General features: G+C 37.9%; 1 protein-coding gene across 3 annotated transcripts; it reads right to left on the bottom strand.

Moving 5' to 3' along the window:
* Positions 1 to 630: 630 nt before the first annotated feature.
* LOC143881364 (CBL-interacting protein kinase 1-like) lies at positions 631 to 11482 on the bottom strand. Of its 3 annotated transcripts, XM_077384402.1 has the most exons (15): positions 11207 to 11482; positions 9700 to 9824; positions 8446 to 9056; positions 7677 to 7739; positions 5043 to 5114; positions 4799 to 4906; positions 4477 to 4557; positions 4303 to 4356; positions 4086 to 4211; positions 3254 to 3460; positions 3055 to 3159; positions 2528 to 2644; positions 2082 to 2144; positions 1851 to 1925; positions 631 to 1022 (listed from the first exon to the last, which is right to left on the bottom strand). In XM_077384402.1, exons 3-15 carry the CDS (start codon positions 8620 to 8622, stop codon positions 948 to 950), a joined length of 1323 nt encoding a protein of 440 aa, XP_077240517.1. In that variant the 5' UTR covers positions 8623 to 9056; positions 9700 to 9824; positions 11207 to 11482; the 3' UTR covers positions 631 to 947. The 3 variants fall into 3 exon arrangements, with proteins under 3 accessions (XP_077240517.1, XP_077240516.1, XP_077240518.1); XM_077384401.1 differs by lacking the exon at positions 9700 to 9824; XM_077384403.1 differs by lacking the exons at positions 9700 to 9824; positions 11207 to 11482 and having other exon boundaries at positions 8446 to 9452.
* Between the last annotated feature and the right edge of the window lie 3090 nt (positions 11483 to 14572).

Here is a 14572-nt window from a genome sequence, read left to right on the forward strand (position 1 = left end):
CTTGCAAAGGATCAAGGGTGGCCTTAGCAAATGTGTATGTTGGGGTGCCACACGGGTTTGTCTGCGCAGAAAAGAAAAGGCTTGTAAGGGTCCCATCTCCCTCACCCACGTCCCATTCTATGGAACTTTGACTCGAGGCAGAGAAGTATTCCTTAGAAGGTTGCACCATGGAAGATAGCACCGCAACCCTTAGAGTAGGCCCTAGGCTGCGTTAATGCTGGTGTTTTCATGCACATTTTTATGAGAAATTATATGGTGGCCGACCGTGCACCAACAAGGGCGGGAATGCCACCCTTGATATTTGATCTAACAGTAGCACCCTAAAAAGTCAAAAAAAGGGGCTGCTGTTGGATAAAAAATCGAGGATGGGCTTCCCGCCCCTGTTGTTACACGGTCGGCCACCATATAAAATCTCCATTTTTAGTACTATTTATTGGTGTAACAGTGGCATTCTATCAACAATGGTGCGAGGAATTTGAACTTAGTCTAACAATCGTGTCTGTAGTGGTTACTGGGGCCATGGGATTGGTGTTGTTTGTATTCTTTCCCTGCATTGTGTACTGTGGTTTTTCTAAGAACATGCCCAATGAGGGATTAGTCATTATACAAAATCAATTCCACATCACGATATGTAAATATAATCAATTTAGTAACTTGTATTATGTGAATATCATATTCTGGCTCCATTCTTGAGCTTTGTAATGTACATACTGAGAGAATTATGTACAACTTAACTATTTTTTGTTTTTTTGAAAAAACATATCTTACATCTTTTCTTGATCTCAATTATAATTAAAAAATGCAGAAATTAAACTGCACTTATAGATCTTTCACCTATGGTGACCTCTAATCCGGTATGCACCAATCACTTCTGTCTTCGAGAGTTGGCTTCAGCGGATGTTCGGATCATTCAATAGCTTTCTAAACAGCTAGCATGGCTCCAATTTTCACACACATGCTTGTGTAGTCAAAAGCTGTTGGCCTCGGCCGATGCCCAGATCATTCGATAGCTTAGTACACAACTGCACAGACCCAATATTCATATATCTTATTAGATTATTGTGATTCCTATAATAATCATTTAAAATAAGGATGTTGAATATTTTCAAAATATTATCATGATTGTTGTATTATCAAAGTGTTTTTTTAGGGAAATGATATCTGCGACAAGTGTTTCGATAACCATGCGCTCCACTTGTTTGCCGTGTAGTATTTAAAGGGTTTAAAGAGCTTTTTGAGAACCGTAACATCCTCTGACAACCCTTTAAATACTACATGACAAACAAGTGGAGCGCTTGTTTATCGAAACACTTTGGCACATATATCATTTCCCCTTTTTTATTATTCAAAAGTCACTTAATTCGTGAAGGAATGCTTTCATTGTCGCCAGAGAGTAATGGTTCTTCAGTGACATGTTTTTGAATTATCAATGCTTTCATTGTCGCCAGAGAGTAATGGTTCTTCAGTGACATGTTTTTGAATTATCACTTCTCTGTTCTTTTTGTTAAGATCAATTCTATGTTAAAACATTACAAAAAAATTTCTAGCATAGAGAATAAATAAATGAATAAGGGCATGGTAATAATCTGACAGGAAGAACTGCCTTTTTTTTGTTAAAGTAAGATCACTTCTATGTTAAAACATTACAAAAAAATTTCTAGCATTGAGAAAAAATTAAATGAATGAGGGCATGGTAATAATCTGACAGGAAGACCTGCCTTTTTTTTTTGGTAAGATCACTTCTATGTCAAAACATTTCAAAAAGAAAAAAAAAAAGAAAAAAAAAAAACTTTCTTCCATAGAGAACAAAAAGAATGAGGGCAGTGTAATAATCTGATAGGAAGAACTACCTGTCTATACAATGAAGAATCACCGTAAGATTTTCTTAGTTCCACTACATAAAGAGATGGGTTTAGCTCAAACACCTGCAAGAATTTCATAAGGTTAATAATCAGTAAATGAGTATCAGTTAACCACGATGATGATAGAGATATAATACACATCAGAATCCAAAATTAAAGTTTACAGCGAAAGTGAATATTTCCAAGAGAAACAGGAGCATCTAAATTTATAATGTTTACCTCTGCAGCAACTGAAAAGCTACCAGGGCTCTTCGAACCTTTATGCTCCTGTATCACCTTTAGCTGAAAAATAAAGGCAAAAATAGTTCTTATGTACACAGTCCAAGCTCGTTGAAAGGTGCACAAACTCTCCTAATTCATACAGATCATGCTATAAAATATATGTTGAGACAAGGGTGGGATGGAGATGAAAAAACATTTTGGGTAGGATTGGATGCTCTGCAATTTTCATTCTTCATGTTTCATTTTTATTTTTTAAGTTAAATGAGCGTCAGCTTTAGGTTCTGTTTGGTTGCACAATATTCTGGGTTTTGTAAGGATTTTATGTGTTTTTTGGCTGCCACATCAGCAAAATACTCTCTTTGATTGCACGTAGAGTTTGAAACTACTAGGAGACTACTTGGGTTGAATAAGTGTCCGAGAATAAGTTCTATTACCATACTGACCTTGCCATTCCTTTTCTGGACACGTAATCCCATTTCGATAACAATGTCTTCAATCCTCTCAATCAAATCTTTTGGGCTGTAAGTCGAAGTGAACCTGATCTTCCTTTCAGAGGCATCCTGCGCTTATTAAAAGTTGGGAAAAAAGGCTCAATAAAATTTTCCTTGTAACCATGGATTTGTCATTATTAGATAGAAATGATCAGTAGAGAAATGAGGAGCACTGAATTGCTGCATGTCAACTGTAATTTGGTATGAACATTTCACACCAGATATCATATCTGAGATATGTTCTTACTAATTCTTAATCTTTGAAGTGCCAAACACTGCCAATAATTGGAGTGAATTTGATTTGCCACAGGGACTGTGATATCAATTGTAATTTGGTATGAACATTTCACACAAGATATGTTCTTACTAATTCTTAATCTTCGAAGTGCCAAACAATGCCAATAATTGGAGTGAATTTGATTTACCACAGGGAGTGTGGTACTAATAAAATAGAAAGATCTAGAGAAGTGTTCACTAACCTCTTTCTCAAAGAATCCAGAAAGATCAAGACATGAAGACATTCCAATCAGCTCAAAGGCATTGATGAGGGTGGGTGCATCTCCATGCCTATCTGCCTCAGCTGGCTGCATCAAAGAAAGATTTAAAGGTAAAGGTAAATTAACAGATATTCAATAGAAACTACCATCAGAGGCCAGGTTAGCAGAGAAATTTTAGTACCTCTTGGATCGACAATGCTTCAACGTCGATGTGTGTGTCTTCCTCATCGTCAGGATTTGCGGGAGTATAATCTTTCTTGAACCATTCGTCTCCTTTGATTTCGGACATAGTTATCCGAGTTCTTGGATTTGGATCAAGAATTTTCCGGATCAAGTTCCGAGCAGCAGGAGAGAGCCATTTTGGGATCTGGAAATCCCCCTTGAAGATCTGGACCAGTAAAGATGGCCATTACCAAGAAGCCCGTTACAAGCAATGTCATTGAAATTCCAATGCAGAAATACCCGTCAAAGTCCAGTTTATGATTTAGAAACTCCCAAGAACTTAAATGGGATAGTCATCAAAGTTCAACAATCCAACAAAGTTTTTATAGAGTCTATTTAGTATTCCATATTCCGGATATGAAACATAGCCATCATTACCTCCAAAGAGCATTGCCTAGAACCAATTTAAAACAATACTCAGAATACCCATCTCACAAGTTGGTAACTGTAGCTTTTTACAGTGAGAGTTACCCATCATTACCTCCAAGAGTATTGCCTAAAACCGATTTAAAACAGTACTCATAATACCAATCTCACAAGTTGGAAACTGTAGCTTTTTACAGTGAGAGATGGAATCCTTTCACACTGATCCAAATTAGGCCATGAAGTTTATGACTGTAAACTTGTTAAAGTTCAGAAGATCAGAAAGGATCCTTCATTTGAACAAGCATTACATGATCAGGATCTGTGAATTCCATTTTATCTTTGTTTCTAAGCTATCTTTTTAATGGCAGTGTATTTGCTATTATAGTGCAGGAGCCATTGATCAAGGAGGAGTGACTGCTCCGTACCTTCTGATAAAGGACAGCAAGATTTCTGTCGTCGAATGGGAGGTAGCCTGTAAGAACAACATAAAAGATAACACCGCACGACCAGAGATCTGATGTGGCACCATCATACCCTCTGTTGGCAAGAACCTATAGGCAGTGTCCAAAGTATGTGTATCAGCTATATATGCAACCAAAGATCATAAACAAAGTATATGTCCAAAATGATGTCCATTTTCACCTCAGGAGCAACATAGTTAGGACTGCCACAGGTTGTATGCAGTAGCCCGTCATCCTAAAATTCAAAGATCATAAACAGAGTATAAGTGAGACAAGTACCCAATCTCAATGTATCAAATGTAAATCACAAGCAAGTCACTCTATGAACTATAAGTTTTAATTATATGTTTTGTACCCTAAAATGTTGTGGTAAAGCACTGAGGCCGAAATCAGATATCTTTATATTTCCTTTTGCATCAACAAGAACATTCTCCAGCTGCCAAAAAAATATGCATAACAGTGAAGAAAAATGATAAAAACTAATTAGAAAGAATTGAAAACATTACTGGTTTAGTCAAGAATCATCTCCTGTGTCCATGTTCTAGAAAAAATGTGTTTGGTGAAATGGGGGAGAACAAACAAGTTGGAGATTCACAAGGGAACTCATTTGCATCAAGATAACTCATCTCAACTCAGTCATTTTATTATCTTTGAAAGTTTAAAGGAGTGTTGAGTACCTTTAGATCTCTATGAAAGACACCGTTGTCATGACAATAGCTCACACCATCAATTAGTTGCTGGAAAAGCTTCCTGCCTTCACTTTCGGTCACCCTACCCTTAATTGACTAAGACACCAAACAAACAAACAAAGAGATTTATTTAATGTCTAAGACAAATATTAGATGAAAGTGAATGCCAAGGAAAGTAAATACAAAGGCAATGGGTAAATCTTCATTAGCGATGAACACACAAGCTCCTTACAATTTTGTCGAATAATTCACCGCCAGTCACGTATTCTAGGATCATATAAATCTTAGTTTTGCTTGCTATGACCTGCAAGTGAGCATTTACAATAGCAAACAATTGAGATCTAGCGGCAAATGGCAAGGCAGATGTAAAAAAAATGTCAAACAGCATCAATCAATATACTAATAAACATCAAGAATCCAACACATTACACACTAGAAAGGCCATAAACCCAAGAGATGTTAAAAATTGACTTGCCCATCAAATTGACCAGAAAAAAATAAAAATAAGTTCCAAGCCATAAGCCTAAGTTCCAAAGTAATGGGATAGATATGGCATGGATATACTACGGATACCTCTCATGCCTAAAATTTGTGTCAGACACTGATACAACATCCATTTTCTAGTGATGCAGCCTTTTTTCAACAGGAACCTGTCTTCCTTTTCATGGGGCTGGTAATTCAATTTGATGGCTATCTAGAAATATGGGAGGCTATCAACAATTATTCACACATTGAAAGATTCAGCAACAAAGAATTGATGTGTGTTGCAACTGAATTGCAACCCAGAATTGCAGTTTGGGTTTACTTCCAAGAGGAGTGTTTCAGTAGGACACAACCTCATTGTAAAACAATGTGGTGTCCCACTAGCATAGTGGGTGCCACCACCTTTGATTGATCCAAACAGTTCATTTGATAGCCCTCAATTTGGATCTCCTATGGCCAAAAAATCGTGTCGATCACGCAACCGTAACATCCAATAATGTGTGTTGTTTGTCGCTGAATGTGAACCGTCACTTCTATGTAGGTCTTGACCATTCATGTTCAACAACAAAATATTATATACTATTGGATGTTAGGATTGGATATTGGTCTGAATTTTAGGCTATAGGAGATATAAAAACAAGGCATATCAAGTGTAATGTTTGGATCATCAGCTTGGCCGAGTTCTTTGCTGAGTCGGTGCTTTGTCCTACAAAGCCAATCAAAACTCCTTTGACTCACCCAAGTTATGACCACGTCAACTGAGTACTTGGTTGCACTGACCAAGTAGTGTGGTCGACTCAACTAGGATTTGCCTTTGGCAGGGTTTTGGCTCACAGCTGCATTTTGAAACACTGGTTTGGATCAATCAAAGGTGAGACCCATTATGCTATAGTAGGGCCATTATTGAAGCATTCCTCTTGCATCCAAATGAACCCTAAACAAGCATCCAACTTCAGTTATAGATTACAACAAAAAGACAAAAGTTACAACTTCAACTTGGAGGCCAAGGGGGGCCACATATGAAATTATATGCACATGGTTGGGCCCATTGCCTCCTTAACCCAAGACTAAAAGTTTTTTTCATAGATTTAATAAGGTAAGGTGAGGATAACTCCAAGCCCACAACCAAAAATAAATAAAAATAACAACATATATATATATATATATATATATATATATATATATATATATATATAGAGAGAGAGAGAGAGAGAGAGAGAGAAAACGGTTCCTACACATGTGTAGAGCTCTACACACTAGCTTAAAATACAGTGGGGGCCTACATTGTTTGGGTGATCCAAGCCATCCATTTTAAAGGCCCTCACATAGATAGGGTGTCTACAAAAAATCAGACCCATAGGATCATCCCAACCCTACGATTTGTGGAGGTAAAATGGATGTCTTTAAACCTTCACAAATTAGTCCATTTTTTGCCTCCACAGTTCGAATGGTTACAATGATCGTATGGATCTGATTTTTTGTGGACACCCTATTTATGTGAGGGCCTTTAAAATGAATAGTTTGGATCACCCAAATAATGTGGCCCCCACTGTATTTTAAGCTAGTGTGTAGATAACTTATCTACACATATGTGTAGGAACCGTTTTCTCATATGTACATGTGTGTAGGAACCGTCTTCTCTCTCTCTCTCTCTCTCTCTCTCTATATATATATATATATATATATATATATATATAGAGAGAGAGAGAGAGAGAGAAGTGTTTCTAGTCTGCCGACTAGAGATCATTCTCTAGTCCGGCGACCAAAAACACTTGGGTCCCACATTTTTTGTGGTGATCTAAAGCATTTATTTGATAGGCCCCACCATAGATAGGGTGTCCACAAAAAATCAGCTTCATAGGATCATCTTAACCCTTCAATTTGTGGAGCTAAAAAATGAACAGATTTGTGCCGATTTATAGCCGTCCATTTTAAGCTCCACAAATCACAGGGTTGGGATGATCCTATGCAGCTGATTTTTTGTGGACACCCTCTCTATGCAGGGCCCATCAAATGAATGTTTTGCATCACCCAAATAAGGTGGGACCCATGTTTTTTTGGTCGCCGGACTAGAGAATGTCCAATAGGAAATTGGAAAGTTTCTTTATTAAAAAATAGCAATATGCTAAGAAATTTCAGAAACAAACATTCCACTAAGATACTACAATTTGTTTGGCATCAAATCCGCAAACAAGTGCAGATATTGGGAATTCCACATGAGAAAAGGAATAAAAAAAGCCTTACCCCAGGTGTAAAGGCTTAAAAAACCCTAGACTATAATAACAAATTCATTCATATAAAACAGCAACCATTAATGCAGAATAATCCAGATAAAGAAAGCAAAAAAAACCCTTTGACCTCAATGAAAAAAAAACTAACTTACCTCATGTAATCTGACCACGTTCGGATGCTTCAAAAGCTTCAACGTCCCAATCTCTCTCTTTATCTGCAAAAACCCATCAATCTTCAACGTCCCAATCTCTCTCACCAAACACATCATCAAAACAAAATTACAAAAGCAACCCAGAAAGAAAATACCAAAAACTACACTTTTCTGCCAGGATTTTTTGCAGAGCCAAAATGAAAAGACAAACAAAAGCATGAGGAAATGCTGGAAAAGGGGTAACAGTTAATGCAAGAAGTTTTTTACAGAACACACAGAGAAAATAAAACTTGGAAAAACTAGGCCAGTTAGCCCTGAAATTAATTACCCAGAAAAAAAAATCCTTGAGAAATAACAAAAGAAACCCAACAAAAGCATGAAATTTGAAACAGAACCCAGAAATTACAAAACATTCTAGAAAATTGTTTGAAACACACCCTTGTAAAATTAGAGGAAAAATACCTATCACAACCATAAAATTTAGGTTCTGTGTTTTTAGGATTTTTGGGAACTGATTGTGAGTTCAAAATTGATTAATGGTTAAACGTAAGTTTGAGTCCAATAATCAATTTTTGACTCACAATCACTTCTTAAAATCCAAAACAAACAGGACCGTACAAAAAATTGAGATTTGCAACAAAACCCAGAAATTAGAAAAGTGAAAAGTCTACGAAATTGTTTGAAACAAACCCTTGTAAAATCAGAGAAAAAACCCTAACAAAACCATGAAATTTAAAAGGAATATACAAGAAAGAATTCTTCTTCTCACCTGATCATCGATTTTTAGTTCGAGAATCCTCTTCTTCTCCAAAATCTTCACTGCAAAACCCTGTCCTGATTCGAGATTCTTCACGTACTTCACTTTCCCAAAATTTCCCTCCCCTAGCGTCCTTCCAAGCTCGTACTTTCCCAATCGCATTCCCCCCTTTTCCTCCTCTCTTGCCATGAAAAACAGAGCAAAACAGAGGAAAAAACAGAGTAAAACAGAGCACCAAAACCTTCTTCTTCTTCTTCTTCTTCTCTCTGTTTATCCACAGAAACCCACGCCAAATACCCAACAAAGAAACAGAACCAAGCAAGAAATAAACGGATTAAGATCCAAAATGGTAGATTTAATCTCTTTCCGATGCAATTGGATGGAAAAACAGAGCACACAAATTCAGAGCTTCTTCTTCTTCCTCTTTACCCAGAGAAAACCACGTCAAATACCCAACAAAGAAACAGAACCAACTACAAAATAAACCGCTAGGGATCCAAAAACTGTAGAATTAATCTCGTTGCAATGAGATTGGATGAAATCTTTTCTCATGTGCCCTGTTTTAATAAGCTGCAGAGGTCCTTCCCAACACGGAACATTACGACATGAAACATTCAATTATTCTGCAAAACGACAGCGCGTACGTTAGTAGATTGGGTTAGAGTTAGACCTTATTAAACTTTTATTTAAATTTTCAACGCCTCTGATTGGCCAAAGTATCCTAATCTTTTAAGAAAGCGAACGTGCTTTTGAGAGAAATACGCTAACGTGACTCCACAAAATGCTCTTCTCTTGTGTAAGTTTCTAATTTAGGATAATGAATTAAGGATGATGACGACGCTAATGTTATGAGGGATGATATTTTTGACACTTATTCTCACATGGGGGTGCCCCCCCCCCCCCACTCTTGTATAAACGAGTTGTCTCAAAATAGACTAGAGGGAAATGCCATTTAGCCATAGTGGCATGGGAAATGCCATTTGCTCTCACTTTGTCCAATAATAACCCATCAAAGAGAAAAAAATACTAGAGGGACTGTCCCAACTCCCAAGCAAGAAAGGGAAATATTTCAATTTTTAATTGTTACACGCTCTTAGTGTGACAAGGGCGTAGGAAGCTTCAGTGGGCTCCACAAGGCATGCATCATCGTCCAATGGGTCCCACTGTGGATGTGTGTGGACGTGACACGAGCCTTCGATTGAACGTTCTTAGCCGATCTATCTGCAAAAAATTGGGAGCAATCAATTGAATGGCTAGGACACGAGCCTTCGACAAGGACGTAGGAAGCTTCAGTGGGCTCCACAAGGCAAGCATTATCGTCCAATGGGTCCCACTGTGGATGTGTGTGGACGTGACACGAGCCTTCGATTCAACGTTCTTAGCCGATCTATCTGCAAAAAGTTGGGAGCATTCAATTGAATGGCTAGGAATGCTTTGTCATACGGGAAGTGACATATTCACCCCTTGTTTTTACTTGGGACAGCCCCCTCTCCCCTCTAGGGGCTCTCGCAGGTAAAAAATAGGCAGGGGGGGGGGGGGGGGGGGCGAATATATCACTTCCTGTGTCATATATATGGTGGGCCTTCTGTGTTGTAATCATGCTGATGTGTTGTGGATTAGATCCTAGCCATGCTTTTCCATGAATTTCTTTGTGTCAATCTCTCGTCTAATGTGCACCAAGTCCATTGCTTCTTAAAATAGGAGATACTCGGAAGATACCCTAACAGTTTTTTCCGTTGTGCTGACTTGTAGAAGAACATCATGAGGAAACCCCACATGGCCGAACGGGCACCGTGTTCATAAGATGAAGGAATGCAAAAATCAATGTTTATCGGCGGGACCCAAAACAATTTTTATGGATCAAAGGGGCTATGATCATCCGATCAAGGTGTTTCGAAAGGCAATTGGTCGGGCTTGTAGTTGCTGGTCAGATGAACAGATTAAATCACATCCACACGGCATCTCTACAGATCTTAGGGTTAGGATCATCCTATGAAAATGATTTTTGGTGCACAATACTTGTTGAAAAATACTGGACTATACTGCCACACGCCATATAAAAACTTGTATCTGACGTTCTATTCGCATTTTATTATCAAGATTTTGATCAACGGCTTAGATTCATTGGATCACCATCCAAAAAGCAGTATTAGTTGGGGTCCACTAGATCAACGGAGAGCCACGCTAAAGTGGAGCAATAACAAAGCCCGTGAATAATAACAAGAGTTAGATGAAAGTCCAAATAGAAAACGCGTTATCGTCCTTTCCATTATTGAAGATTGAAGACTCAGTAGTGTGTAGTCTAGTCATCGCTTTAGACGCAAGAGACAAAAGAAATAAAGAGGAAAGGACATTATGAATTGAAGGCATAGAAAGGTCGTAAAAATCAGACCCCTCTTTTTTATAAGGACACCTCCCTGCCCAACAATTGATTAGCCCTTGAAATAACTTTTATTGGACAGAGTGAGAGAAAATGGCATTTCCCATGCCACTACGGCATAGTGGGTCCCACCTCTGATTGATCTGAACCGTTCAATTAATACGCCTACCTTTGGATGATCTCCCCCACTACGGATCAGCATGATTTTTGGGCCATAGGATGTTGAAGACAACAGTAATCAAATGAACGGTTTTGGATCAATCCATGGTGGGGCCCACCGTATGGTATTACATGAGGTTGTCTTGTCCCCAATCTAATCAAACATAAAACCCTTTCGGGGGAGTGCCATAATCAAAAAAATATGAACCAGAAGAATAGAAGAGATGATCTTACCTTTGAATTTTCCCGTGTTTGATAGAGGATTCGGCAAACCAAACGGAGTCCAAAACCGCTTCGAAAATGGAACCCGGTTTTCCAGGGGAGAAAACCACTCAAACAAAACCAAACCGCTCAAACAGAACCTCTCTCTCCCTCAGGAGGTTTCTACGACCACTTACTGCTCTTATTTTCTCCGCCAGAGAACGGACGGCGTGAGCTTTGGCGGTCCACGTGGGCGCTTTTGATTTGCTCTGTTACAAGTCTATTTTCATGGCCTTTTCTGGATGGAAAGCTTCTGTCCTTTCTTATTGGGAGTTGTTGCCTTGTTGGTAGAGAGCATTTATTGGTACAGAGTGGGGCCTATATTATTGGGTGATTTAAAAGGTAGGTCCAGACACAGATAAGCCGTGACTTAAAAAAATATCTTCTCTGATTTTCTCCAATTGGGAAAGAGAGAGTGATTTTCTCTGATTTGGGAATGATCTTCTCACATGGCCGAATCCACTCACTCCAACCACCACGATACGATCCGATACGTGGATTTTTTAATCCAAGATTGTAAAGTCCTAGAATTTACAAGCTAAACATGGATTTAGCTTTTAAAATCTGGGTTTTCGTTGGTGTGTGCGTAAAATTCAATAATCTTCTGAAAAATAAAGTGGGCCCATTTCAATCGGATGATCCAAACCATTCAACGTAAATAGGTTGTACAGTGTAGATAATTTCAATAGGATAATCCTAACTCTACAATTAGTATAGAAACCTCTACAGATCGGAAAGTTAGGATCATCATCCTATGCAGGTGATCTATGTGGTGCAAGTCTATTTATGTTGTTGCAAGCAAGTTGATTAGCTAACAACTTCCAGAGAAGCCTCGGTTCCACTAAAGGATATCTGGCACGAGAGGCAGTCTATAATGCAGTGTGATAGTTCTACAGTGTGGATTCATTCGTGTATTTGACTCCCTAAGCAACCCCTTCATTCGCCAATACACGGGGTACAAGTCTACTTATATGGTGGCCCAATAAATGAACAGTTTGGATCATCCATTGAAAGGGACTCTACTTTACTTTTTGAAAATATATTGGACTTCACGCGCTCTTTCTATCCAAACGATCCAAAGTTTTTCATGGGTTACTGATTTTGGCACTACCAAGTTTTATTAATTGCACAAACTTAGCTTTTCTTCTTTTTCTTAATTGGCTTATGAGAGCTTTTCAAGAACTGAAATAACCTTTGATAGTTGTTTAAACCGAGTAATGACCACCCCTATCCCTAATCAAAATAAATACAGAAGCGACTAGCTCCCCTGGCGCATTTTAGTGAGGCCCATTACGAAGCTAACTCTGCCCTGCTTTAAATAAGGCATGGTTATAGCAAATATACTTCCACGGGAAATTATATGATGAATGGCCGTATAAACACGTACTCGTCATCCCATCCTTGATATTTGATCCAACAGCAAGGATGGGATGACGAGTACGTGTTTATACGGCCATTCATCATATAATTTCTCATTCTTCCACCAAATTTTCAGGTTGGGTTTTACTTCTATTTTAATTATTTTTGTTTTTTCTTAATATACCTATCAAATTAGGATTGCTTTCTAATTTTAATTTAATTTAATTTTACTTTCATGCCTGAACGATTTCTTTTTGTTCTTTAGTAGGCTAAGTTCACTGTTCTTCAACGTGTATTTTTGTTTTTGGAAGTATAGTCCTAACCATCAATTTGTATAGCTTGTTTTCTTTTTCTTCCTTTTTTTTTTTTTTTCAGAATATGTGAGATTCAATGGTTGGATTGGGTTAAGATCTCACCGTTGGATCATCTTAGAGGCAGATTCGGCAAGTTTCTTCTTCCTTTTTTTCATAATATGTGAGATTCAGTGGTTGGATTAGGTTAAGATCTCACCGTTGGATCATCTTAGAGGCAGATTCGGCAAGTTTTTCTTCCTTTTTTTCAGAATATGTGAGATTCAATGGTTTGATTGGGTTAAGATCTCACCGTTGGATCATCTTAGAGGCAGATTCCGCATGTTGGTTAAATAGATAACCTAGATATATTAGGCAACCTAGTTAGATAAGCAATTAGGCTAGAATAGGATGATTCAAGGTATACTTTTGCAATCATATCCCTAATTTTATCACATTGCTTTTCGGGCTGTTTGGATTGTCGGAATCAAGAATCGGTATCAGTATCACATTCCAATCCCATTCAAATTCCCTTCGTAAACGGAATAGCAATTCCAATTATAATGTTTGGGTAACCATTGGAATTCAACAAGGGAATCAGAAGTAATTCCGATTGCAACGTTTGGTAGTAGTGTCTAGTCCAATGTTGGAATGGAAACAATTTTTCAATAAAATTTTCAAAAAATCCAGATAAATATGTATCATATGTATTATTAAATATCAATAGTCAATTGCAAGAAAACAACAAAACGATTGCCACAAATATCAACAGTCAATTGCAAGAAAACAACAAAACGATTGCCACAATGGCACATTTGGCTAATAATATTTTAACCCTAGAATATTAGCATACCCAAATCTGACGCAGGGTGGGAAAGGGACATAGTAACGAGTGAGGATACACCTACGCTCCCTCACCACTTGCAGAGATTAATTTACTACGGAATAAAATTTTGGTTGCCAGAGATGGCCTAAATCGCACAAATCCTTCACTCTCTTACCACTTGTAGCAACTAATTTATCATGAAAAAAAAATTAAAAAAATCTGGTTGCCGACATGGCCTAATCGCAGTATAGAGAGAGAGCCCACAAATCCTATTCTCTCTCACCACTTGCAGCAACTACTATATGTTGAAAATAAAATCTTGTTGCCAGACATGGCCTAAATCGCACCATAGATAGATAGATAGATAGATAGATAGAGAGAGGCAGATACCTTGTTTTTGAGATGCAGAGAGAGAGAGATACTTTGTTTTGTGAGATGTAGAGAGATAGAAGTTGTTGTTTGGACGGATTTCTACTGCGAATGTAGGAGGGGTTTTTATTTCTAGGGCAAAAACAATCTTCTCTTGAGAACTAACCCAAGATCAATTTTTGTGTGAACATAAGATTCTGGGAATCACAATACCACATATTCTTTCTGTGCCTTTCTGTTGGCACCCGGGTAGAACTGACCCTTAAAAACTAGCAGTTAAGGGCATGGTTTTAAATTTCGACTGAAATCCGAAATTTCGGATTTCGGTGGAGACCGACACCAAAACCACCCAAAACCGAAATGGTCATTTATTCCGGCCGAAATTTCGGAATTTCGGTTTTTCTGAAATTTGACCCAAAAGATCTATTTTTTCTTTTAATTAATTTAATATTTCACCGAAATTTTGACCAAAATTTAATAATGAATAAAATATTT

Source organism: Tasmannia lanceolata, unplaced genomic scaffold, assembly GCF_043159265.1.
Source record: "Tasmannia lanceolata isolate RefF3 unplaced genomic scaffold, GAP_Taslan_0.1 ptg000007l, whole genome shotgun sequence".
Taxonomy (NCBI): domain Eukaryota; kingdom Viridiplantae; phylum Streptophyta; class Magnoliopsida; order Canellales; family Winteraceae; genus Tasmannia; species Tasmannia lanceolata.

What these genes read in the sequence shown, in the direction of transcription:
- LOC143881364 (XM_077384401.1), bottom strand. Translation starts at nt 8,622, where the DNA reads ATGGCAAGAGAGGAGGAAAAGGGGGGAATGCGATTGGGAAAGTACGAG. An exon ending in TCTTTCATAGAGATCTAAAG is followed by an intron (nt 4,558 to 4,798) that starts GTACTCAACACT and finishes TTTTTTTGGCAG; the next exon opens with CTGGAGAATGTTCTTGTTGA. An exon ending in GCTTTTCAGTTGCTGCAGAG is followed by an intron (nt 1,926 to 2,081) that starts GTAAACATTATA and finishes AAATTCTTGCAG; the next exon opens with GTGTTTGAGCTAAACCCATC.